This window comes from Pseudonaja textilis, chromosome 2 (assembly GCF_049901715.1).
Source record: "Pseudonaja textilis isolate UNSWEBS1 chromosome 2, rPseTex1.2, whole genome shotgun sequence".
Taxonomy (NCBI): domain Eukaryota; kingdom Metazoa; phylum Chordata; class Lepidosauria; order Squamata; family Elapidae; genus Pseudonaja; species Pseudonaja textilis.
Window position 1 is genome coordinate 109,904,912 of NC_141991.1, and position 26,137 is coordinate 109,931,048.

Genomic DNA, 26,137 nt, shown 5'->3' on the forward strand with positions numbered 1-26,137 from the left:
TCAATTAGCGAATCCGTGGGCGAAAGTAGGGAGCAATCCCGTTCAAGATACGAGATTCACTCCTACGAATCCTCGGGTTATGAATGCATTGGGCAGGCAGGGTCCATCACACTAAAGGCATCTTTAGTGCTAATCACAATTCCCATACAATTTTCTTACCAACAGTACAGAAGTGTTTTGTTTTCTCTCCTTTTCCAGGGTCTATAGACTTGAGACCTTATGATCTTCCATCTAAGCACACCCCAAGTCTGACTCTATTTAGCATTTTCAAAATTAGCCGAAGTTGCTTCACAATTACCATCTGTTGTAAATTCACATTGAGTACTATGGTGTGTTCTTGAAATTCTCAGCACCGACACAAAAAAATTGGCAAATGATTTTGCCTGAATTTCTGTACTTACTCCATTTATGTGATCTGAAGTCACAGAAAGCTTGTGCTGTCTCTTGCTTTATATGTTAATAATGCTGCACAACGCAGGCAACATTCATTCCCAATTTAACAGAACTGGCAAATTGAAACAGCATTCAACTTTATTCTGAAAAATTATTTGTAGGTCATATATTTTAGCTTGTTACTGGAAGCAGAAAATGGTAATCAAAATGTTGCTTCTCAACCAAGCCAAGCATCTTTCTGCAGCAGGTATTACCACTTCTTCATTTCTTCCCACCTGAAATGCAAACATAAGGCAACAATAGCAAATGAGTTTGCACAGTGAAGTTTTCATGAACTTTTCCAAAGAAATAAATTTTCAAACTAAAATCCAGATAGTACATATTAACATACTGAAGAACATTGAACATATACATTCTCACATTTTAAAGTGGAGGGTAGGTGTGGGGAGGAATCAGTTTGGACTCAACGAGGGTCAACAGTTGGGAATAACTCCACACAAAGTGGAGGAATTATGGGTGTGAAGACAGATTTGGATCTCTCTTTTCTGAGGGAAAAAACTGCAAGAAGCAAGTATCTTCGTATTACATGTTAGGTAGTACCTGGCAGCTTCAGCCACTTTGGCACTTTTCCAGATGGGGTCCTCCTTATTTGTGGCTGTGGCATTTCAAGATTTGTTGATTCTGAATGCTCTGCTACTGTATTTTGGTTAGCCTCGTTTGATATAGGTGAGGAACTAGGAGCAGATTCCAAATGTTGAGCTGTATGATCTACCAATTTAGACAGCCGCCTGGAAGAAAAGATAAATATTAGATTTTAATGTTGGTTCCTCTCCATATGGAAGTAAAATAAATTGCATGTTGATCTAAATGCAAAAGCCAAAGCCAAAGGTGCAGCTTTTCTTTCAATCTCTGGAGTTAGCAAATAAGTGATCCTTTCATCATCCAGATGGAATTTAGAGAGATGTAAAATAACATGTCTATGCTAACTGATAAATTCTGATCTTTGAAATAAATTATTCTTACTTACCTAGCTACTAAAATGTCCGCTTCAGAAGGAGACACAGCAGATTCTAGCAGATCCAACCTCAAATAGTGATCTGTAAAAATGAACAATTTTAGGTTTTCTAAGTAACGTAACATGATATTATGCAAAGGCATAGATTCTTTGTATAATTTTTGAAATAACGGGCTTCAAAAAATGAAACTATTGATGCATCTTATAAAATGATCTTTCAAGCCAGACTAACTCTCTAGAAACTTCTTCAAGCACACAAGACATCTGTAAACATTTGAGATTTTGTGTTTTTTAACGCCTTTTATTGTATTCAGTGAACTGGTTAAGCAAAGACGAGTATTAACACAAATAAAAATGCCAAACAGATTGCACATACATTTTTCTTGTCAGTTAGTACTTGAAGATTTTAAGCCATTGGCCATTTTCTAATAAATTGCACCATTAGGAGAAAGAACTAATTGTTACTTTCAATCTGCAGGACCGTCTTACTCTAATTAGTCTTGTAAACTAAACCTATCTCATTGAATTGTGGCAATCAATATATACTTTTAAGATAACTGTACCGGTATTACACAAATATTTGCTCAAGGACAGAAAGTGAATCATAGTTTGAAGTAATTGTCCATACTAGTATTTATCAGTGCTTAAAATAATTTCAAAATAAAATATTTAAAATATGTTCATCCAATTTAACTGAATGTGTACGGTTGAAATGGTCTTACTTCAGAAATAGACAAATTGAAACAAGCTGCACTATTTTTCTTAAATGTGGAGAAGGCTTTTGAAATTGGAAATGATCCTTATTTAAAATTTTGGAATATCTTTTGGAAGACAGGAGTTCTGGAGAGAATTTTATTAAATCAACTTTGGGCTATAATTTCTTTTTGCTGATGAAAGAATGAGTTAAACAGCTGTGATTTCTCCCTACTGCCTGTTACTACCTTGCCATCTTCTTCTCTCTTTAGTGAACCGACTGTTTCCTTGACTTTTTTCTTGTTATTAATATGTTGGAAGAAACTCTTTTTATTATCTTTGACTTTTGTAGCAAGCCTTAGTTCATTCTGAGCCTTTGCTTTCCTGACTTCATCTTTGCATATTCTGGCTATCTGCTAACACAGCAACTGTCATAAATGTGACCCAGTTGTCAAGTATCTGGATTTTGATCACATGACCATGGGCATACCAGAAAGACCATAGCTGTGAAAAACTGTCATGTCACTTTTTTTCTGCTGTTGTAATTTTGAATGGTCACTAAACGAACTGATGCAAATCAAAGACTACCTGTATGACAGGATTAAAGTAAACACACACAAACACAAATACACACACAGGTTTGGACCCCTGCTAAAATTCCATGAGTTGGATTATAAAACTTACTTGGAACTGTCCTCTATTATTTTACCTTCCAAATATTTTCTTTTGTGATATTTTCACACTGGAGTGGCTACTCCAGCAGCTATCCAAAGAAACATACTCTGATTTAAAAGTGCATAGAAACTGATATTCTATACATTTAATAATACTTCCAGGGGTAATTTTTAGATTTAAAAAAATCTGCATATCAAAGAAAGATTTTCACAATTTATCTATGCAGGCTGTACTATGGAGGCACAATTACTCACCCTTGTGCACTTCAGATCCAAAATATACAATAGCAGCAGGGAAAAGGTTAGCCTGCAATAGGAGAGAAATCAGAGGATAAGACTAAACAAAAGAATTACTAAAATTGTTCTTAGTCTTGCAAGAATACATTCTCATCAAATAGCAATAATCTCAATCCTAGACATAAAATAGGACCCTATCTATTTCACAGATTTCTTAGTTACAGTTCCTGAAAATAATTTTTACATTAATATTGTGAGTGGTATATGGAAAATGCTCTTTTCCACCCGGATTGTCATAAGAATTGTAACTTGAAAAACAGGCACTTATCTATATGTTCTTTTATTCTTCTTTCCTCCCTACTTTTTCTTGTGCAACCTATTTTGTACATTGTAAACTAGAGGCCAAGAACTAGTTTATGTTTGACATTTGAAAATTGCTCTGTGAGCCTTTTGAGTAAAGATGAGGGTAAAAATGCTTTAAATAAATAAAAATGATACATTAACATTGAGTGGTTGCATGTGAGAGGAACCTCCCTCAGTATTAGTTCCATTTTCAGAGGCAACTGTTCTTGCCAGTTTCCTATTGAACCCATCTAAAGGTACTAGATAAGATACTCAGAGTTGTAATAGTCATTTCCTTCTTTTTAAATTATCTAACAAATGCATATACACCACAGTTGCAAGACTCAGTAGTTTACAGTAAAATATATACAATATGTAGCATTTAATCTCATGCTACATTTCTGCAGAGCTTGCTAATGTTACCAGTAGAAATAGTTTTTAGGGCAGATTTATACACCAGATTACAAACTTGGGATTTTAAACTCAGTGACTAGACAATGAAAAACTGGCTATTTTTGTAGCAGAGCAAAAATCTACCCTGTGTAGTAGATCTGTTGGGTATATACTGTAATTCTCACCCTATTATATTCAAATTTATATAACGAACAAATGCATAGAAAGTTATTACTATATAGATATACTACAGCTTTTGCTAGACCTTTGCCAAAATCTTTTGAGTGAAGTGCAAGAGAAGGGACAAGAGGAAGAATTTTTCATTATTCATTTTAAGGATATTAATTTTATAAAATGTTTACCCTGGGAAAGTTTTGTGTGTATGTGTGTGGGAAAATTATTCTAAAATAAATACAGTTTAAGTTTCTTATAAATAATCTGAATTTATATCTGAGCAGCAAGAAATAATTATTTCTAAACTGCATAAATCATTAGCAGAACAAAATGCAATGAATATAAATATAACCAGGATTTTTACTTCTAACAAACTGCTATGAAAGTTGATAGCAGTTTGTTAGAAGTAAAAATCCTACTTATATTTATATAGAGAAAGGTGATTTTAGATCTCTTGTCTAATTACTAAAATGGTATAAACACACTGCTACTTTAGAAATGATTTCTGCTGGTATCTGGATACTGGAAAAATCCAGGTATAATAATGGATATTAACAAACTTTAGTAATTACTTCACCACAATCCATGAGATATTGTACAACAACGTTATGCTCTATAGATTCTAAAGAATTGTGTCTGCATGGCAGCTAGATTCGTCTCTTTCAGTGAAGGGGTCTTCCATTCACGGGATGATCCTCCAGATATTATAGTGACAAAAACAATATTTATTAGTCTTTGTAAAATATTTTTCTCTCCCAGACAGTGGGACACAAGGTTGGCTAACATCACCAGAAGCCAGTCACAAAGGCGGCTTTTCGTAAACTTTTTAATTAAAAAAATACCAGACACAGTTAAGAAACTCCAAGAAAACTCTTATAAAAGCTTTGATGTTTCCGCTGTCTTCATCTGAAGGGATCCTACTATTTAGAGAATGGATTAAAGGAAAACAACAACAACAAAACCCTCCCTCAGCTTCTTCGCACACACACTATCCTTTTCACGCCAGCCACAGAATTGGAAAATGAGGTTTTGTAGTGTGTTAGTGTTGGAATTTTTTAATAACCTCTTCTCTCTCTTTTTTCTCTCCTGCCCAATTATCGTGATGAATAATTAACATTCTGAAGGAGATAACTAAGTGCAGCATCTCGGAGCTCAAAGCTCTTTAGTTCAAAGCCCTGCCCTTTTCAGTTTCTCCAGTTGCCGCCACTAAAACTTCCTTGTCAATCACGCTCTGGGCACACACTTCAAAGCTTCAAGTGGGAACGGCCCCAAGGGGTCAGAGAAAATTCATGGCAGAGCCTGTGAGGGAAACATAAAGAAGAGGGAGAGAGCGGGCACTGAGGAACACAGCCCAAGAATGAGACAGACACACGCAGTACAAATGCTTATCTCTCTCTCTCTCTCTCTCTCTCTCTCTCTCTCTCTCTCTCTCTCTCTCTCTCTCTCACACACACACACACACACACACACACACACACACACACACACACACGCACAAAATCTACTACCCTATTTTTACTCACAAGTTGACAAATAAGCCCAGCTTTAGCTTTCCAACTCCTCCCCAACCAATTCCCAGCACTGGCAAGACATCAGACCAAAGCGCTTTTAATTGGAAGAGACTTAAAGGAATGAGACAGCAGTTCAGGAGCACACAAATTTCAGCCGCCACCTCCCTCCCCCCACTCCCCCCAAATCTATTTTCTTTCCTAGAGTTTGGCCAATAAAAACTCTCTTCAGAGAGCTTGATCCATAGCTTGCTCTTTTTTTTTCCAGGCTAGGCATACAGCATGCTCACTTGGGCATCAATTGTCTCTTTTTGAATATGTTTTACTGAAACCCTCAAAGAACAATACGACTTAAAAAAATATATGTGGCCTATAAGTCTTTGACCCAACCAAGCGCAGGCTAACAAAACGATAATTTATGGATTTCTGGGATTGCTTAAACCTTCTGGTATTCTTTTCTTAGGTACAAGATTTGAATAGATGTATCTATCCAACCAACCTAGGGATATACAGAGAAAACGACTTATCTCCACGCCTTCTTTCCCCCCTCATCCACCTTGACTAGACCCATCTTCAATTCTATTTTCTATAGCACTGCTCTACAGAATCATTTTACCACTTTCTTATTTGCTTGGAATTATTACAGGAAAATGGATGACTTGAGGCAATTTCCAACATCTTCCTTAACAGAAGCTTTCTCTAAGTTGTGAATTACTCTCTACTGCTTTTATAATCCCTATAGCTTTTGAATATTTGGAATTGCTCCTTCCTTTTTATCAAGATAACACATTCACAATTTCTGCAGAGCTCCTGAAAATCACATTTTCGTTTACAGAATTTTCAATTATTCAGCTGAAAGCTTCTACACTTCATAAAAAAACATTTTTCAAAATCAAAGTCAGAAGAGAAGCAGTGCCACCAATCAAACAAAAACACTGAGAACTCAGATGCTGCATAATGTAGGTAGTATATTCAACACTTCAGCCAAGCTGAGTACAATTTTCTATCCCACTTGTGAAAAACAGGCACCAGTTCTTCTACAGATTTATTTAAACATTTGTCAGTATTTGTTACACTGATATGCTTGGGGTATCTTTGTATTGCCATCCCTGTGTGTGTGTGTGTGTGTGTGTGTACACGTACACACACACACACACACATACACAATTTACAAATTAAACAGATAAAAACAGAAAAGCTGTGGGAGAAGACTTGCAAAATAAAACATCAAAGAAACTGTCATTAAATGTAATAGATCTCTGCTATCGCAACATTTCAGCTTTAGTGCATCACTTTAACTCCAAGGCTTAAAAACACTAGCACAATAACAACCAAAAGAACTGCCTTGTTGGGTTAGACCTAGAGCCCATCTAGGGTAGCATTCTCTTCTAAGAGCTTCCAGACAGATGTTTCTGGAAGTTTACAAGCATAACATGAAATTAATATACTAAAAAAAAGATATAGTTATTGAGATTTAAGTGACTGGTCAGCGCCTCAAAGTGACATATTGTTAACAAGAATGTGTGCATTGAAAAATAATATGGGGATGGAATATGGTACGTGACAATAATTCTCTTGAGATTGTCAGGATTTAGAAACTGAAGGGTAATAAATAAGGAAATGTACTAAAATATATGTAGAAGAATTTATCACTCTATAGACATTTCTTATCTTGCTGTTGCAGAAAATATTTCTTTAACCTTTCACTTGTTGTAAAACAATTATAACTCATGCCTGCAATCAGTTATATCCCTCTCCTATTAAGACACATGATTATCCCTTCTAAATCAATCTGAATCCATCTGTTTTTCTTCATGGATATGTTTCACCCCAGCATTCCCCACCCCTCTGGGAACCTAACCTATTTTCCTGGGAACTTAACTCCCTACATCTGGAGGAATCCACACCTTTGATGCTGTTAATAGCCTTGTTAAATGGTCAATTGTGATCAATTAGCAGGACAATAGGAGAAGGGATACTGAAAGGTAAACAGTGCTAGAAAGATATTTGTCTTTTGCAGGAAAGATGTAAATCTAAGAGTGGTTTACAATGCAGTTACTTTACTTCTAAAGAATCTTAAAAGGTATAAGAAGACTTACTTTTGTCGATATGCTTTTGTAACCTTCCTCACATATCTGTCTTGTGTGTATGTGAAGATAGGTCTTACCCTAAACTTATTGATCAATTAAGGTTAGATTTTGTTCTTTAAAGCCTCTGCTTAAGTTCATTTTTAGCACATCGTGATTTTAAGTTATAGCCGGACTTTACAAGACAATTTTAAAAAATGGAAAAATGTCAGCCTATGCAGCAAAGTGCCAAGCATAGTAACATCTTTATTTACAATAAATACACTAAATTTTAGCACAGGGTAACATACAGCACCTGAAAAACTCTGATGCAACTCCATATTTACAGTAAATTAAATAAAGTTGAGTTTCTGTTGCAGTCATGGCCAATTTTGAGTAGGTTCTAAAATATTATTTAAAAAAAACAACAAATCTGGATTTTGGCCTGAAAAAAAACAGTACATCCTCAACTTACAATGCTGTATCTGGGCTCCACATTTTTTCCACAGGCATCCTTACAAAATAGAAATGGTCAATGTCTGTGGTAACATACTGCTAGTTTTGGAAGAAGGTCAGAAAACAAATAAATGGGTCGTAGAGACCATTTTAAGAGAGCAAGAAGAGGAACTTTGTAGTTTGGCTTGGGAAATGAGCTTTTGTCATTGACTATGCTTCTGAGAGCCATTTTGTGAGACCTTCTAATATAGTCACAAATATTAGTGCAGTTTTGAACTACAACTGAAAAGTCATCATCAGTGCTGAAAAATATGATGCTCTGAGTAGTAACTGACTAAACAATGAAAAGGAGTGCTGTGGAAGTATATTAACTGGATATCCTGCAGCAACAACATGGATGTGTGCCCATCATTCTGGGAAAGACGGTATCTCTGGAAAACAAAGATTACAAATGTCCTTTGTTTCTGAGCACTTAAAATGAATAACAAATGAACTGCAATTGTGATTTTACAAGGACAACACTTTGAGCCTTTCCTTCATGTGAAAGCCTAAATATGGCTAAAAACTTTAAAGTTTTGTCTATTCCAGTTTTTTGGGTGGGTGGGTGGGGAGGGGGGACAGGGGATAGAATTAAGGAAATAAAGTTGCAAAATATGCTTATCTGTTGAAATTATCATTACATGACTGCATAATTATTAGAAATTCACTAACTCTTTATATCTTTGATGCCTTTGTACTTTCACAGTACATATTTCTCTTTTAATTACCAATCGCCCTGCGCTTCCACAGTTGCCCCTTGCCTCCACATCAGTAGCATGTTATAGTATCTAAGTTCTCTACTTCTGATGCCAGACTAAAATGTCTTTCAAGTGTAACAAATATACCTCCTGTACCAGATAATTATAATCTCTTGATTCACATCAAGCAGCAGCAAGTAATAAATTTATTTTATGGCATCAGAAGTCGCATTTCATCAGTTCAAAAAGATATGGAAAGCAGGCTAAGGCGCATATATCATACTTAGACAAACTTCATATTCACAGCACCTTGCTTAGTACTTAAGATTTGGGGGAGGGGTGGTAGTTGATTGAAACTATGAGTCTACATTTTCACGAGTCATTTTTCTTGGGAAAAATCCTCTTGCCCATTACTCTCTGTATTTGAACAGCTTCACTTTTATATATCCTCCTGCCTATTGTCCAAGGTAAATCACCCTCCTATCAAAAGGTTGCTGGGGAAAAAAAGATTTGCCAAGTTTATTCAGAGAACACAAGACCAAATAGTAGTGGCTGTTGTCTTTGGAGGGTTGAGGAAAGAGACTTGCAGCTGCCAAAAGAAGGAGCATTCTTTCCATGACACGGGTTGTAATGACTAGAGTGCCATGAGTCCACGGTTAGTTTGATGTGTAAAGATTAGTAAGTATATGAGTACATCAAAGGGGACATGCACATGAATGCGGAACTCTAAGCTAGTAGCATGACATACCATATAATCCAGAACACCCTCCCCATCCCCGACCATTCACTGAACACAGAAACCAGCACTTGGAAAATTTAATTGGGGAGCTTGTGGATCAAAGCTCCTCTGACAAGAGGCAAAGAGCATCTCCGGAAGGGATATAAACATGAGAGCCACGGTCAAAGGGACACACTGCCTAAATGGCCTTGTCTTAGTACCTGAGAACAAAGCTTCCCAAGCTGAGAAGACCCTGATCAAACACAGAAGGCAGCTGGGAAAGGACGACTTAAGAAGCCCATTATTTTTTTATCAGATAAAAGTCTAAAAGTTCAACTTTTACTCATCAGCCAGAGCGCTAGCTGTTTCGTCAGAGTGCTAGCTGTTTTAATATTAAAGTGGTACACTATGGGTTTATTGTAAAACTTCAAACACATTGATTCATTTCCTTACTTTTATTCCTTGGTATAATTATTTCTGTAAGTCTACGTACATTCCCCACCTCACCTCCCTGGTCCTGCTATTCTGCCCTACTGTGACAGCTGAATATGTTCCTGGAAGGAACGAACAAAGAATGTTTGGAGGGTATTCCAAGAGTCAAAGCTGCTCAATTGAAGCTGACAGTACATCTATATTGAGCAGCAGCAATATAGAATAATAAAGGAGGCAGATAATGACTTTAGCAACAATGGCAAGGAACTATATCATATTGTGCAGGGCAGGACAATGGTAAACCATTCCTGACTTTCACTAAGAAAACTGTATGGACAGACAAGAACAAGTAATTGATAAGATAATGCTGGATGACAGGCTCCTCAAGTCAGGTGGCACCTAATAAGCCACTGAAGAAAAGAGAAGATTCTTTGGGAATATGGTGTTTATGAATTAACTAGATTAAAGCTATGGGATCTCTAATGGGTGATGTTACTATGCAGAAAATGTATGTGTGAAAAGTGTGAAAATGATCCCCAACTAAGTGAAAGACCAAATGAAATGACTACACACTGACATCTTAGACACGAGTGAACTGAAATAGAGTGGAACTGGACACTTTCAGTCAGATGATCATACTGTTTACTACTCAAGGACATGAAAAATGAAAAAGGAACTGTGTTGTTTTTAGACAGAAAGACAGTACTTGGGTAATAAAGACAGTTCTTGGGTACAATGTAGTCAATGACCCAATAATATTAATTAGATTTTGTGGACAAGCATTTAACATGACAATTATTCAAGCTTATACTCCAACCACTGATGCAGAAAGAAGGTAAGTTTTATGCTCAGGTCAACGGAATATGCAAGCAACATGTAATGTTTCTGGCTGGAAAATATATATGTTGGAAATAACATGGCTGTATGACTTATGAAACAGAAATGAGAGAGTGACTTATCAGTGTTGCTAAACTAGTGGTTTTTCATTAGTAACATTGTTTTCCAACAACTGGAAATGGCACCTCTACACACGAACATCATCAGATAAAATAATATAGAAATCAAATTCATTGTATTATTATTAGGAAATGGATGACCTATGGTATAATAGCCAAAGACATTAGCCAGGGTTGACTGTGGAATAGATCACAGACCGCTCATGTGCAAGTTCCAAGTACAGCCAAAGCAGAAGAACAAAGCCAACCAGTTTCCATAATATGATGCTGAATGTATACCCACCATTTGCAATGAAAACCTCAGGAATTGCTTTGAAGTCCTAAACTTCACTGATAGGCAACCAGAGGAACTGTGGAATGAAATCATAGGACTTGTTAAAGATGAATGTAATAAGAGACTGCCAAACAAAAATAAAGCAAATGGGGTCAATATATGATGGGAATTGCCAAGGAAAGAAAGAGAGAAGCCATCCCCAAGAAAGACAAAGATTTCAGGATGGAACTTGAATTTCAAATAACTGTTAGAAGAGACAAGAAGCAGTAATTACATCAATGTCTGCAAAGGCAGTGAAAATTCAAACAGATACGGACAAAGAAGAAAAGTGTCCAAAAGTTCCCCAAATTCAGATGGTTCTAACCTTGAATTGCTATGTTAAAGGATATCAATGGAAAAACAGTAAACTGATCTAAAGAAATGGAAAAAATATACTATTATTCTTTATAGTAGAATGTCAACATCCAAGATACCTGAGAAATACTCCCTACATATAAGAACCTCTAGCAGTTAAAATTCATGTGAGAGAGCTACAATTAGATTTGGGTGCAAAACCTCCCTCCTGACTAGAAAGCTATAAAGCTTTAGTTTATTATATAACATATACTCCTATAATGTGTTAAATGCAATACATGCACTATATCTACTTACCAGGGCCTAATAATATTTTTATGAGTGATACTGAGTGAAAATCTTTAACCATCTTACATGTTTTTGTTTTACTGTTTTTAACTGCCAAGAGTTTATAGCAATAAAAGCTATTATTACCATTTTTTGTTTTTTCCTAGCCTTACCTTTAAGGATTCAGAATTCTGTTCCTTTTATCAAGGACTTAATGTCTTTTTATCTTATATTTAGTTTTAAATTATCTTCCACCTTCCAATCCTTATACTTCAGTAGGTCCTGCTGGGGGTTTAACAGGCTGGTAATTGCTCCTTTGTACTAAGTTGCTTCTCTGCCTCCCCTTCCTTATCAGTTTGTAGGAGGGATAAAGCAATTATTGTTTGCTAACTGGATGTACCTGGTCAGTATCTCTGAAAAGTTTGTGAGATTATAAGGCTGTTACTCTTTTCTCAGTTGCAGTAGCTTCAGTCTCAGAACTCACTCCACCATTTGAGTTTTGCCTCTTCTACACACAACTGGCTTCTTTAATACTCTGTCACCATTTCATTTCTATCTTCCACTGACATTTACATTTTTATCTCCTTTCAGTAAAGGTTATGCTACTCTGATAGCTGAACATGGAATGAAAGCCAAGGAATGCATCCTCTAAAAGCATGCAAATGACCAGCTGTCTCCAAGGAGTATAAATCCTTTCAATCCCACCATCCAGCCAGAATTGAAGAGCCTTCTTGGGTGAGAAGTGAAACGTCTTCAAAGAAAAAGTCCAGTTTCCTTTTAAAAAAGCACTTTTGGGGCAACCATGTCCTGGATGACTGAGAATCTCCATAATAAGGAGATCAAACTAATGACAATAGATACAGGAACCTAAAAAAGCTGGAAGTTGGGAGACTGTGAGTTCTAATTCCGCTTTAACCATGAAAGCCAGCTGGTTGGGCCAGTCACTCTCACAAGATTGTTGTGGGAAAAAATAGGAAGAGGAAGGTGTATTGGATATGTTTACTGCCTTGAGTTGTTTATAAAAATAATACAGGTGGAATATAAATAAACAAACCAGCATTAGAAATGCAAATACTGATGAATAGTTTCTGCCTTTTAGAATACTCTTAACAACAATTAAAAAAACCAGTAGTCAACAAATACACCATGTATTTTGTTAGGATAGCATGGAAACTGCCTTTGAAAAAATATTCAGATGCTGTGATATGTCAATACCTACAAATATCTGAATCATATCGACAATGGTTTTCCTTGTGACAATCTATGGAAGTGAAAGTTGAGACTGGGGGGGGGAGGGACTAGAAGGATATTTTGTTGCTTTTGAACTTAGGGTTGCTGAAGACGCTTAAAAATATTATGGATAGACAAGAGAACAAATAAATGGTCCTAGAAGAAAACAAATCAGAGTTCTCACCTGAGGCACAAATGATCAGAATCAAATTATTACATTTTGGACACCTTATGCAAAGGCCTAGCTACCTTTAAGAAGTCCATAATGCTGGAAAAAATGGAAGAACAGAGATCGGGAATAAAACTAGCAGAAAAGTGGATGTATTTAATTATAAGAGCAATGAGTAAATTGTTGGGAGATGTGAAGGGTCAAGTTTGGGATAAATTATCTCATAGGAGGTGTATCTATGTGCTCACTAAGATAGTCAACATTAACTTGTTATCCTAGAAACTAACATGATTAATGATATCTGAAAGAAGAAGCCCAAATTCTTTCCAATAAAGGTGTCTCAGAGAAAAGGACAATATATATGCAGAAATCAGAATGATTGCGGGAGCTGAATTTTCCTTCTTACTAATTAAACATGCTTAGAACTGATGTTAAAAGAAATCATTGACTCTGAATTGAACCACATTTCATGCATTGTGCTTCACAATAAAAAGACATTAATAAACAGTCAATCTGGAAAGTTGTTTTGTTTTTTGTTTCTCCTTCAAAAAGCATTTTAATGTATTGCAAGTTCCCTGTATTACAAGTCCAGCAACAATTTCACCTCTTTTACAATTTTACTATCGGAGGAAAATAGAAGGAAACTTTTGAGATCTTTTTAGTTCTTTTGATGACGAAACTATAGCTGTGTTTCATCTTTGTCCAAACTAGAGATACCTACTTTTATTCTCAGCACAAATTCCCAGCATACATTTTAGAAATTTGCCAAACTAGTCGACTCTAGTCCTGTGAATGGTGCCTGTATGTATTCCCGCAGCGGAACATGTAAGGAGGAGGAAGGGAAAACATATCTGAAAAGTCCAGTTAACTTAGAACAAGTACATAAACCAGCTGGAGGTTGGCTAGAATTCTGCAACAGTGAAATCTGCAGTTGATCAGTTCTGCCCTGAAGAACATTTTAAAATAATTCATGGGCCATGGGGGTAATGCAGCCAGCACAAACAGCCTTAACAAAATATCAAAGCCAATGCCTTGAAGTCTTTATAACTTTCAAAAACTTCATGTTGCTGCCAGTCTGCACATTTGTCCTGTTGTAAACACACACATACAACAGGATGTTCATTTCAAATATAGCCTCTTTAATTTGAAGCTCACATTCATCTAGTTTTCTTTTATCCCACAACTTAAGTCTTCTATTTCCCCATGGCTACCAAGTTTACAACTGAAGCTCTCAAGGTTTCTTCAGCCTTAAAAGGAAAACAAATGTAAGTAATAACTTAATAATTTAGCAAGTATTTACAGAACATTTCCTTTAACTATTCTCCTTCAGCCAACACAGAGCCCTTCAGAAACAGAACAAGACAGATACTATGATTGAACAAGCAAGGGAATCAAAGTAGTCTTATCAAGGTGATTTCAAGACAGTGAAAGATGCCACCAAGAAGGGGATTTCTGGAATGAGATTGCTGAACTTAAAAGCATCGATGCGTAGCATTGGCTTACTCCTGAAAACCTACACAAATCATGGTGTCAATAAGGCAATTTTCACTTTATATAGGAGCACACAGGCATATTCATTTCATTAGATTTCGGACATCACCTGATTCCAAAATGACTGAATGTCTCACAATTTAAAACTGAACACCATGCAAAACAGAATATAAAATATCTCAGCAACTATAAATATACAGCAACTCAAATATACAGCAACATCTCTCTGGATAGTCCTATATATATATACCCTGTTTTAAGGCCTGGGAGGTTTTTAATGCTTTTGGGAATGCCATCAGAGTGAGAGCCACATGATTCTCTTGGGAGAATCTGATTCCAGAGGGCAGGTTCTGCAACAGAAAAACATACTTCCTGGGTCTGATTGGGTTGTTTAATCAAGAGGACCTGAGCATTCAAATTCTGCCAGCTCTTATACTAGTGGCAAGTCCTATGGGATATGGGTGATCCCTCAGATGACCTGACCCCTTGTCATGTAAGGTTTTATAATGACAATTCAAGAACCACACTTCTAAATTTTATAGCTATAGCTCAGAGATCAAATGCATGGTCATTAATTTTGGGATGTGGGTTTTTTCCCTAGCTCCTCCATATATTCTCTTCTTACTTCAGTAAATCTTTGCCTTCTTTACCTTTTACGTGCCCAGTTTTGCATAAAGAGTGCCCTTAATTTCTGTAATTTTTGTAATATTCTATAAATATTATATTCTTCCTATTTGGTTATTCTCTTAATTTCTTTGTTTTGCTTATTTTATTTTTGCTTTACTTTGGAATTAAATACTTAGTTGGGCAAAGTTTCCCCTGTTGTCTTTTATTTTACATTGTCACATTTCAGCAGGAGATGAGCGCTTCGTTTTCTTTTATTTTTCGCATTTCAGAATATTTTACTTGCTTCATCTTTAATATTGTCATGAATTTCAGTACAGAATTCTTCAAACGATCTATTTTCCATATCTAATCTATTATGTGTGTGTCCTGGATCTTTAACTTATTATCTTGTGGAATACTCTTAAAATGGTATCATAGGCATTTTGATTGGAGTTCAAGCCAGCAGCAGATCTTGTTTGTGATGATGTAGTAGAGCTTCTCCTCAATCTTCTTTGCAGAGGCTATAATCAATTTCATGTTGGTATTGTCCATCCCTATCTGTCATTTAAATTATTTGTTATAAATATTTAACTTGAATGAAGAAAATATATGTGTGTCCCAAGATTCTGGAGAGAGAGAAGTTCTCTGAAATTGGGCTCCAGCATGAAAGCTTGGAAGAATAACTGGTCCAGAATTCAGTGATGTGGGCAACAATGGAAATGCCTTGGGATGGCCACATACCACTCCTGCTTTGCAAGCTACACTGGTTGCCATTGTGACCTGGATAGAATTCTAGATGCCGATTAAACCTTTTTCTGGTCTTGAATAATGTGAATTATCCCCTTCCCCCCACCAAAAAACCCCGTTGCTTTACACAAGTCTTTAAGCAGCAGCAATCCCAAACTAGATTCTTGATTTACAAACAAGCAACTACAAATTGCTCCCTTACTCTGAGATTTCCCAAATTACCCCCCTGAAACAACAAAGATGCAGGATTTGTTGAAATATCACCTTATCTATTTCAGAATCTGCAAGATGGTGCAATTAAAGTGCTCTTGCAATTTTTAAACTGTACTGTTAAGCAGTGGCCAAGAGACTGGAAAAGATCATTTTCTATTTCAACTTTAAATAAATCAGTGATAAAGAATATTTAATCTTCTGAACAACTGCAATTATCTCATATATTAATAATGCTCAAGATATTATACTTTAGAATCAGCAATATATGAAATAAGAACTGCCAGACATACAAGCTGGATATCAAAGACAAAAAGGCACCTAAGATCTCATTGCTAATATCTGATGAATAAAAGAAAAGATAGGGCTCCAAAAGCATGCTTATTTTTGCTTAATGATTGTCTTAAAGCTTTTGAAAATATATCTCAACCAATTCTGGGCAATATGTATATATTCATTTGCCTAGGGAAGCAAGTGGATACTTCAATACTGAAAAAGAAATACGCTGAGGTTGTCTTGTATACATATATAGAATATATAATGAAAAATGCTGAATTAGAAAAAAATGAAATAAGAATTAAGATTGCTGAAGCCTAATAATCTCAGATATGCTGGTGATAGCACTTTTATAGATGGGAGTGGGAAAAAAAAGATGAAAGAGCAGAATACAAAACTTGGCCTATTCAACATTTTTAAAAAGGTCAATAGATAATGCCAACCAATACAAAGACACAAAAACATACCAAAAATCATTTTAAAACATTAAAAGCAATCAAAACTACTTTTAAGAACATAATCTGCAGGACAGTCCGTTCAATTTCTTTAGCAATAAAGCCATTTTGCAGGTTTCATACCCGTGTTGTCTGAACCTCAGACCAGAAGGCAACTACATACTTCCAGGTCCTTCCAAAGGCCCACACGGGTAGGGCCAATATGACTTCATGGAGAATGATGCTTCAAAGAGCTAGTGCTGTGACAGATGACATTCCTTCAAGGATGGGTCCTGCAACGTGCCCTTCCTGCTAGGATGAGTGGATGTGATTGGGGAGATGACAATATTTCACATAACCTGGCCCCATGCCATGATACACTTCTCCCATCAATCTAATATATTGGGAATTACTTGGCAACTGGCTTACGTTTATGACTGGTTGCAGCATCCTGCAGTCACATGACTGTGATGTGTGGGGGGTTTTCTTGTCAGTTTCCAGTATTTTTGGCAGTTTCAGGCAAAAAGTGCTCATTCAGGAGAATGGCTTTGCACTTATGACCATGTGATTTGTTTAACAGCCATGTGATTTAATCTTACATCTGCATGACTTGCTTAAAGAGTGTCGTAAAAATGGGTTTGGTCACCCAGGTATCTTGACATGCAACTGTTGAGACATATAACTGAACCTCTGGTCCAAATTGCAGTCATAAGCCAAGGGCTACCTCTAATTCAGCTAAGGATAGATAAAACCCTGGAGAGATAAAAAATTGGTGCTGATAAATACAATATTTTTGTGCAAACACCAGTGGTGTTTAATATTTTAATGTAGCACTGGAAATACACACAAATTAACAGCTTTCCTTAAAAAGTAGTAACGTTCAAGTTCTGGATGTCTGGCAAGGAATAAAACCTAACAAGAAAGTAACTTCTGGGTTTTTGAATATTTAAGAGTAGCCACCAACACTTCTCCTTAAAACATCAAGTTTCTGAATTGCTTTAAACTTCTCCCAGCTTTTTCCAGCAGCCTAGGAAAGGATACATGAAGCCTGAATAGATTCTTTCCTGCTAATTTAGAAATGAGGAATTTAAAAGGTTCTAAATCGTCAAATCATTATGCCAAGGACCTACCCTAAGCCTAAATTATTTTTATCCGAATTTTCTAGTAATGTTTTCCTGCACATCTAAACTCCCAGAGTTCTTTGGATGGATCAGATGACACAGAATGATCCAAGACACATTTAATTATTTAGGTCCTGCTGGTGTAAAATAGTGAATTACGCTTTTGTTGTTTCCAATGCAATATGTTTCTTTTTCCAGGAAAGTCTACATGTTTATGATCCTTGAAATGAACTAATGCAGTAACAGCTCCCACCCAATAAAATGAGAACAAAAGAAGTACTGTAAAGTGCATGACTTCTAGGACAAAACATTTAAAAGCGAATGCATTCATAATTTTTATTGTAATTACAGGATCTGGAGACTACAGACTGTGACGTAAAAAATTAGAACTACAGAAGCCTTCAGAGGAAGATGTTAATTTTTATTCTTCTCAACCCAATAAAATGTTGGCAAGATATATTGGAAAGGGATTTAGGGCTCTGTCTATCAACAAGATAACTCTGAAGACAGAACAGAGCAGGACCAAATTTGGTGTACAGGAAGAAGTTGGCAAAAGAAGAACTAGGGTTCAAAAATGAGCCAGATCCAACTGGGGTTTGCAGAGATTAAAAATCTAGAATATATAAATCTTCTCAATGCATCGCTAAGGTGAGGCCGTTGGACAATGATTCAGAATCCTGCTGACACTTCCATTCTAAATTTTCCTCCCTCTTGGCTACATAATCCAGCATATGTAGGTGTCCTATATTTCCCAGTGCAAACATATACTGTATACCACACAAGAGAAGTAATTGGTCAGACCCGATGCAATACAAGAAGAATAATGGGTCAAACAAGGACAGTACAGGCACGCACACACAAAAACAGACACTACCGATGCATGCAGCAAATCCACACAGGTCCCTGGGGACAAAGTATAGATAATACATATGCCATATCCTTACTTCGTTACACAGGAAACAATATATGTGCCTGCTATAGCAATTTCTGGTGAAAGTGTGTAAAGAATTCAAGAAGCTCGCCTTGCTGACAGAAATAACACTGTTGTATCTTGATTTTTTAAAAATGACCACATATGTTCAGTAGCAACTGATATATGACATTCCAAATGTTATCTTTTTTGCAGACACTCCAATATGATTTGGAAGGAGATACCATGGACACTTGTAAACTCCAAGGTTGCATGCTTACCAGTTTAAAATAAGTCTGCTAGTCTTAAGGGGGCTTATTTTCAAAAGTGGCATCTAATCTAATCTAATCTAATCTAGACTCATCTAGATTAGAGTCATCTAATCCCTGCCTAGTCAAAATTAATTAATAAGATTAACAAAAAAATGATACTCTATTCTACTCTAACATTGCAGGAATCTAAACTCCAAAAACCCCATTTTCCCAACTGTGCTTTATACTCTTATTCTTATCCTTATACAATTCATCAAGATGCAAAGAAGAGGAGATAAAATGGGAGACAATAGGAAACCCAGCAGGATCAAGGAGTGTGAATATATGCCCAGAATCTGATGGCTAACATTCAAAATGGGTTCAGAAAAAAATGAACAGGAAATAAAGGAAAGCGTCCTGTTATAAAGGAATTTTGCAAACAAAAAGTTCTCCAAGACTTAGGAATTGATCAAAAAGTCAAGTTCAAAGATAAAAGTGTATGTCAAAGTATATGCAGATTAGGAATATCTGGCTTCAGAGAAGGACAGACAATTAATGTTTTGACACAAGTCAGAGGATAAAAAAAAGATGCACTATCTAGCAGCAAAAATTGGCAGTTATAAAGCACATGCAGTCAGGAACAGTTAGGATATTGTGTATAAAACCACAGAGTTGTAACATGAAAGTATAGAGTCTTTCTCTTTCATGAATACACACACACACACACACACACACACACACACACACACACAGTGGGGGGAGGGAGGGAGAGAGAGAGAGAGAGAGAGAGAGAGAGAGAGTGTGCTATTCAGTGGTACTATTTCTGTTGAATAGTATCATTGAATAATATGCATTAACATTTTCTTCAAAAGTGAATGAGGTTTTTGTTGCTGTTTGATTCAAAGGTTGAAAGGCTGATTAAAGTTTTCAGGCCTTATTTGGTTTACAGCCCATTTCTAATTTGAGAAGGCCAACCAATATGGAAAAAGTCCCATTTTCAGATACAAAGTTTTGCCAATATTTTATATCAGAAGTCCAGTCTGGCTTTTTTTCCAGTAAGCCTTCTTATGGAAACTTCTGATTTCCTCATCTTCCCACCATGACAGATGTGTGGGAATCGAAGATCATATTGGGTGGCAGCTGTGGGCAAGATGGCACAAAACAAGTAAAGATGGGAGGAGCTGCTTTCTGAGTAAATGAGAAAGTCGCCCAGTTCAAAGACACACAAGATCTTGCCACTAGCACTTCTGCTTTTAATTAAAATATCTTCAGTGGCTTTGAAGGAGAATTACAGGGGGGAAAAAGACATTGAACTGGCTGCTCCCCACCACAATGACATTGTAACTCAGAAACAAAGGCACAGAACCTTTTGTTCCAGCGCTGAAGACTACTAGTGAATCTGAGCAGTAGACAGATTCAGGTATTAAAATGGCTTTCAAGGCCTTTCTACACCATCTGTTTATTGTCCAGTAAGAAAGCATTTGGTTCTAATTTGCTATACACAGCCTTTATTACTTCCGCTGATTAAGCTTACACGAGAGACTTCCACCAGCCCAGTGCAGTTCTTGAATCTACACCTCAAAGGGCTGACCTTCACACTTTTGTAAACCCTCTGTACGCCCATGGAACGATTCCTTCTTTCTTTGAATCCTACCTTCTGTACTGCGATTAAAAAGTGCATCCCCTACAATGTATTCCTAACTACAATTGTAGAGTTAATTCAAGAGGCCCGTTGTTGGTGAGCAAAGTGGTTTCTCTGGATCGACACTTCAGAGGCTCAAAACAAGTTATGCCAAAGTTTCCTGCATTTGCAGTTGCTTCACGCTGTTGAGACATGGATACAGAGTGAGTAATCTACACAGGCCTACTCACATACGTAAAATATACTTCCATGTTGTTGTTTTAGGTGGATAGTTATTAAAAACTGGCCCATCTACCTTTTTCTTAAAAGAAATTGAGGTTTGTGTCCCTGCACTATGCATTAGTGTAAAAAAGTATGCCATTTTTAATAGACTGATAAGCTAAGCAGAATTAACCCGAAGACACTAAAACTCAAGATTGCATCCATTCTACCTTGCTTCCAGGAATGAAGCAATATTTAATGGAATTTTCCGAAAGATAAACACTTTCTTGGACTAGAGTTGCCATCACAAGAAAAAACTTTCTGCCCATGCAATTACCCACAAGTAGTATGTTTGTAAAAGTAGAGTACTACCCTTTGGAAATACTTTTGGGGAAATCATGCTTATGGTTAAAATGCAGCTCTCTGTTTTGCTCACGCAGAAAGGCCCTTGGGACAACGTCAAGATTAAACAGTCTACGTATCACAGAACCACAACCCAGAAACAACAAATATGTAGCAAGGCTGCAAAGAACATAAACTCAACATATTCTCATAGTGAAGGGGGAAAAAAGTCCGACGTAAGTGTTGAAGCAAGAAATAAAATATTATTGGTAATTCATATAGAGATACTTTTTTTGGGAGGGGGAACCCAAGCTTTTTGGCAAGAGACCTTCAGTTAAAGACACATTTATCAAAAGGAAAGAAGCCTCAAATTTGAATGCAAGTTACAGTACTGACTTTATATGTTCAGCACTCTTGACAGCAGCTGCACTTGTATCTCATCCACAAGAAGTCAAGGAATGTGGAAAGATCAATTATAAACAACTTCAGAAGAACTCTAATCCTTTCCTAATTCAGTATGCCGCCTGAGAGGCTATGAGATAAGACTATGGAAATGAATTCCTGGTACACTCTATATAACCTATCAACCTCTAAGTGACTCTTGGTATATATCACATTCTGCAAGCAATATTGTCAGATCACCTAAGCTATTTTTCATACAAAAAAAAAAAAAAATCATCCTGCAAGGCTTGTTTCCTTCCACCTAGAATCTCACCCTCATTATGAAAAGTAGCCAGTTTATACTCAAATCTTTAATGCAAAGAGTTAAGCTTAGTCAAAGCACGCTTTGCTAAAAAATCAAGAATGCAATTTTTTAAGGCTTCTAAAACAGAGAAAGATTGTTCCCTTGGCAAAACTAGGCTCTTCCCTGAGGCCTGGGGGCTAAAAGATCAAAAGAAAGAGAGGGAAGAAAGAACAGAGCTGCATTGACCTCAACAGGGAGGAACTCTTACAGAAGTTAACAAATTAACCTCAAGTAGGAGAAGTAGAGGAAGGTCGGTCTAGTGATCATCAGAACAGATAATCAACACTGTGGGATTATAGTAACTGTAAACAGTGACTGATACCAGGAAATAAAACACAACTCATTACATCTGGGATGCAATGGTTGTGCAAGGGATCCTGTATCTTCTTTCCATATCCTTCTAAAGTAGAGAGTCATTTCATGTTTTGTACACCGCTTTCAAGCATGTCCGTGTTGCCTGATTTGTAAAATGCCTACAATTAATGCAAAATATAATTCAGAACCTGTAGTACTCACTACATGCCTACAATATAAAGCAGACAAACTGAACATAAGTTTTTAAATAACCTAAGGTTTACCACTGCTGTTTTATTCATTCTGGGAAATGAACCCAGGATGATAAGATAATTGAGCTATCTCCAATATTTTTAACATTTCCATTACAAGAATATACTTTTTTTTTCATCACCCCTTGATAGTGGTAGTACTTTACTGACTAGTCATTAGGCCATATACAAATACAAAATGTAAAACACAGAATAGTAATAAGACCATTATGTTAAAAATAGAATAAAAGAAATAAGCATGAGAAAATTGGCATAATTTGGTACAGACATATCTGTTTCCAAAAAGCAAGGCAAATGAGAAGAACAAAATCTGTTCGGGGCACATATTCAAACTTTCAGTCCATATTAACACCATATTTTTCTTAAGAAGAGAAAGGTTAGAATGAAACATGAATTGTTCTCTCGTGCTTAATACCCCATGTACTTTGCAAAGAAGTAGTTATATAAACTAAAAATAAGACTATAGTATCACAAGACAGTTGAGTAATAAGCACGGGCAGTTAATGTGCCCAAATAAGAACAAGATACAAGGGCTTGCAGGCAGAGGACAGATCAGCATCTTCCTTCATTATTTACCAATCAGTGGTTCTACAGAGAGATAATGTTTCCCACATTCTTTTAAGAACTAAGAGACAGGCTTTGGGACAATTATAAACATGGCAAACATGGAAGATTGGCTAAATCAAAGGCTATTCTGTTTGGCATGTGGGACGCATGTAGCAAAAATATGCTACCCAATGTAAGGAAGGACAATGTTGCCTTGCTCAAAGGAACTAGTACTGTAGTTTTAAATGGATAAGCAACTTTGTATCACAATAATGCTCAAATTTACAAAGGAGTTTTAGTGCTTAGAAATCCACCTTAGGTGTCTTTCTCCTTGTTGCATCCTGAAATATTCATTCAACAGAAAAATACATTAATATATAGCATTAGAAGTAGCTGAAACCAACACCTTCTAATTATTTAAAAACCTTGATCCCGAATTTATTTGTCACTTGGTACTGTCACAGGAAATGATCTGTTTTCAATGATTCTTAATTAGACGATCCAGAGAAATACTTCCTATTACTCAAAGACTACAATACTATATACCGTTCTGCTCATAAGTTTACATACCCTGGCAGAATTTATGATTTCTTGGCCATTTTTCAGAGAATATGAATGATAACACAAAAACTTTTATTTCACTCATGGTTAGTGGTTGGCTGAAGCCATTTACTATCTATCAACTGTGTTTACTCTTTTTAAATCATAATGACAAGAGAAAATACACAAATGACCCTGATCAAAGTTTACATACCCTGGTGATTTTGGCCTGATAACATGCACACGTGTTGGCACAAAGGGGTTTGAATGGCTATTAAAGGTAACTATCCTCACCTGTGATCTATTTGCTTGTAATAAGTAGGTGTGTATAAGAGGTCATTGAGTTCCTGGACTCCTGACAGACCTTTGCATCTTTCATCCAGTGCCGCACTGACGTTTCTGGCTTCTGAGTCATGGGGAAGGCAAAAGAATTGTCAAAGGATCTGCGGGAAAAGGTAGTTGAACTGTACACAACAGGAAAGGGATATAAAAAGATATCCAAGGAATTGAGAATGCCAATCAACAGTGTTCAAACACTAATCAAGAAGTGGAAAATGAGGGGTTCTGTTGAAACCAAACCACGGTTAGGTAGACCAACTAAAATGTCAGCCATAACTGCCAGGAAAATTGTTCGGGATGCAAAGAAAAACCCACAAATAACTTCAGGTGAAATACAGGACTCTCAGAAAACATGTGGTGTGGCTGTTTCAAGATCCACAACAAGGAGGCACTGGAAGAAAGATGGGCTGCATGGTTGAGTCACCAGAAGAAAGCCATTACTATGCAAATGCCACAAAATATCCCACTTACAATATGCTAAACAGCACAGGGACACAAGCCTCAAACCTTCTGGCACAAAGTCATTTGGAGTGATGAGACCAAAATTGAGCTTTTTGGCCACAACCATAAACGCTACATTTGGAGAGGAGTCAGCAAGGCCTATAATGAAAAGTACACCGTATTCCTACTGTGAAACACGGAGGTAGATCGCTGATGTTTTGGGGATGGGTGAGCTACAAAGGCGCAGGACATTTGGTCAGAATTGATGGCAAGATGAATACAGTATGTTATCAAAAGATACTGGAGGAAAATTTGCATTCATCAGCCCGGAAGCTGCGCATGGGACATACTTGGACATTCCAACATGACAATGATCCTCAACACAAGGCCAAGTCGAACTGTCATTGCTACAGCAGAATAAAGTGAAGGTTCTGGAGTGGCCATCTCAGTCTCCTGACCTCAATATCATTGAACCACTCTGGGGAGATCTCAAACGTGCAGTTCATGCAAGACAGCCCAAGAATTTACAGGAACTGGAGGCTTTTTGCCAGGAAGAATGGGCAGCTTTACCATCTGAGAAGATAAAGAGCCTCATCCACACATACCACAAAAGACTTCAAGCTGTCATTGATGTTAAAGGGGACAATACACCATATTAAGAACTGGGGTATGTAAAGTTTTGATCAGGGTCATTTGGGTAGTTTCTGTTGTCATTATGATTTAAAAAGAGTAAATAGAGTTGATTGATAATAAGTGGCTTCAGTCAACCACTAACCATGAGTGAAAGAAAAGTTTTTGCGTTATCGTTCATATTCTCTGAAAAATGGCCAAGAAATCATAAATTCTGCCAGGGTACGTAAACTTATGAGCACAACTGTAGCTATTCCCTTCTTAACCAATATTAAACAATATTTTGAAGATTCCCTCTGTAGCAGATTATCTTTAATTAGAAAAATGCTGGTAAGAAATCATGAAACAGTTATTAATGAACGATAATACTGCTTGTTCCCCCTTAACATTTTGTGATAGAGAAACAATGAATATATAATGAAACTCTCATCCAGAAGAACCTTAACTCCAAGAAAGTGAACCCAGTTAAATCTGTAAGAACTAGGATAAGGAAATGTCACTGATCCAGAAATGTAACATGCTAAAAAAAATAAAGAGGGCTTAAGCCAAATAAAAATATCACTACGATTCTGTAGAATTCCAGAATGTTTTGTTTACTTCTGGACAATGCTGAATCTTTCCTGGCTTTTCAGGTTTGGTCCAGCAGTTTCCAGAAGTAACTCCTTGGAAGTACAATTGCTTTCTGGTATTCCAGACATTGCATTATAAATAAAACAGGCATGTTTTAGGGTCGGATCACAGACTTAGCATGGTCTGGAATGAAACAGAGTGTTTTCCAGATCAATGAATTCTGCACCCATTCTAATATCCAGTATCCTCCCATATTAATGCTGCCATTATTTTATCAACAATCCATTATTCCACTCATTACCAAGTATTAGAGGATCAGTAAGATATATTTTCGCAATTTAGAATAAAAGAACTATTGACAGAATCACCCATATTCAGAGCTAGAAGCATTTCAAGAAATTCTAGCTCCACAAGAAATTAAGCCATTTCATCTATCCTTCA

The 26,137-nt window shown here is 36.6% G+C and overlaps 1 protein-coding gene across 2 annotated transcripts in view; it reads right to left on the reverse strand.

Annotated features, from left to right (window-relative positions):
- Positions 1–516: 516 nt before the first annotated feature.
- ASPSCR1 (ASPSCR1 tether for SLC2A4, UBX domain containing) overlaps positions 517–26,137 on the reverse strand; it is a 78,453-nt gene continuing 52,832 nt past the window's right edge. Inside the window, exons 13-17 of one of the 2 annotated variants that reach the window (XR_015741354.1) lie at positions 11,078–11,144; positions 3,031–3,082; positions 1,421–1,490; positions 994–1,181; positions 517–668 (exon numbers count right to left, since the gene is read on the reverse strand). Coding sequence is in view for 1 of the 2 variants with exons in the window: in XM_026701867.2 (XP_026557652.1) it covers positions 655–668; positions 994–1,181; positions 1,421–1,490; positions 3,031–3,082 (324 nt within the window). In the remaining variant the exon portion in view is untranslated. The remainder of the gene's footprint in view (positions 669–993; positions 1,182–1,420; positions 1,491–3,030; positions 3,083–11,077; positions 11,145–26,137) is intronic. The other variant, XM_026701867.2, reaches the window with a different exon arrangement.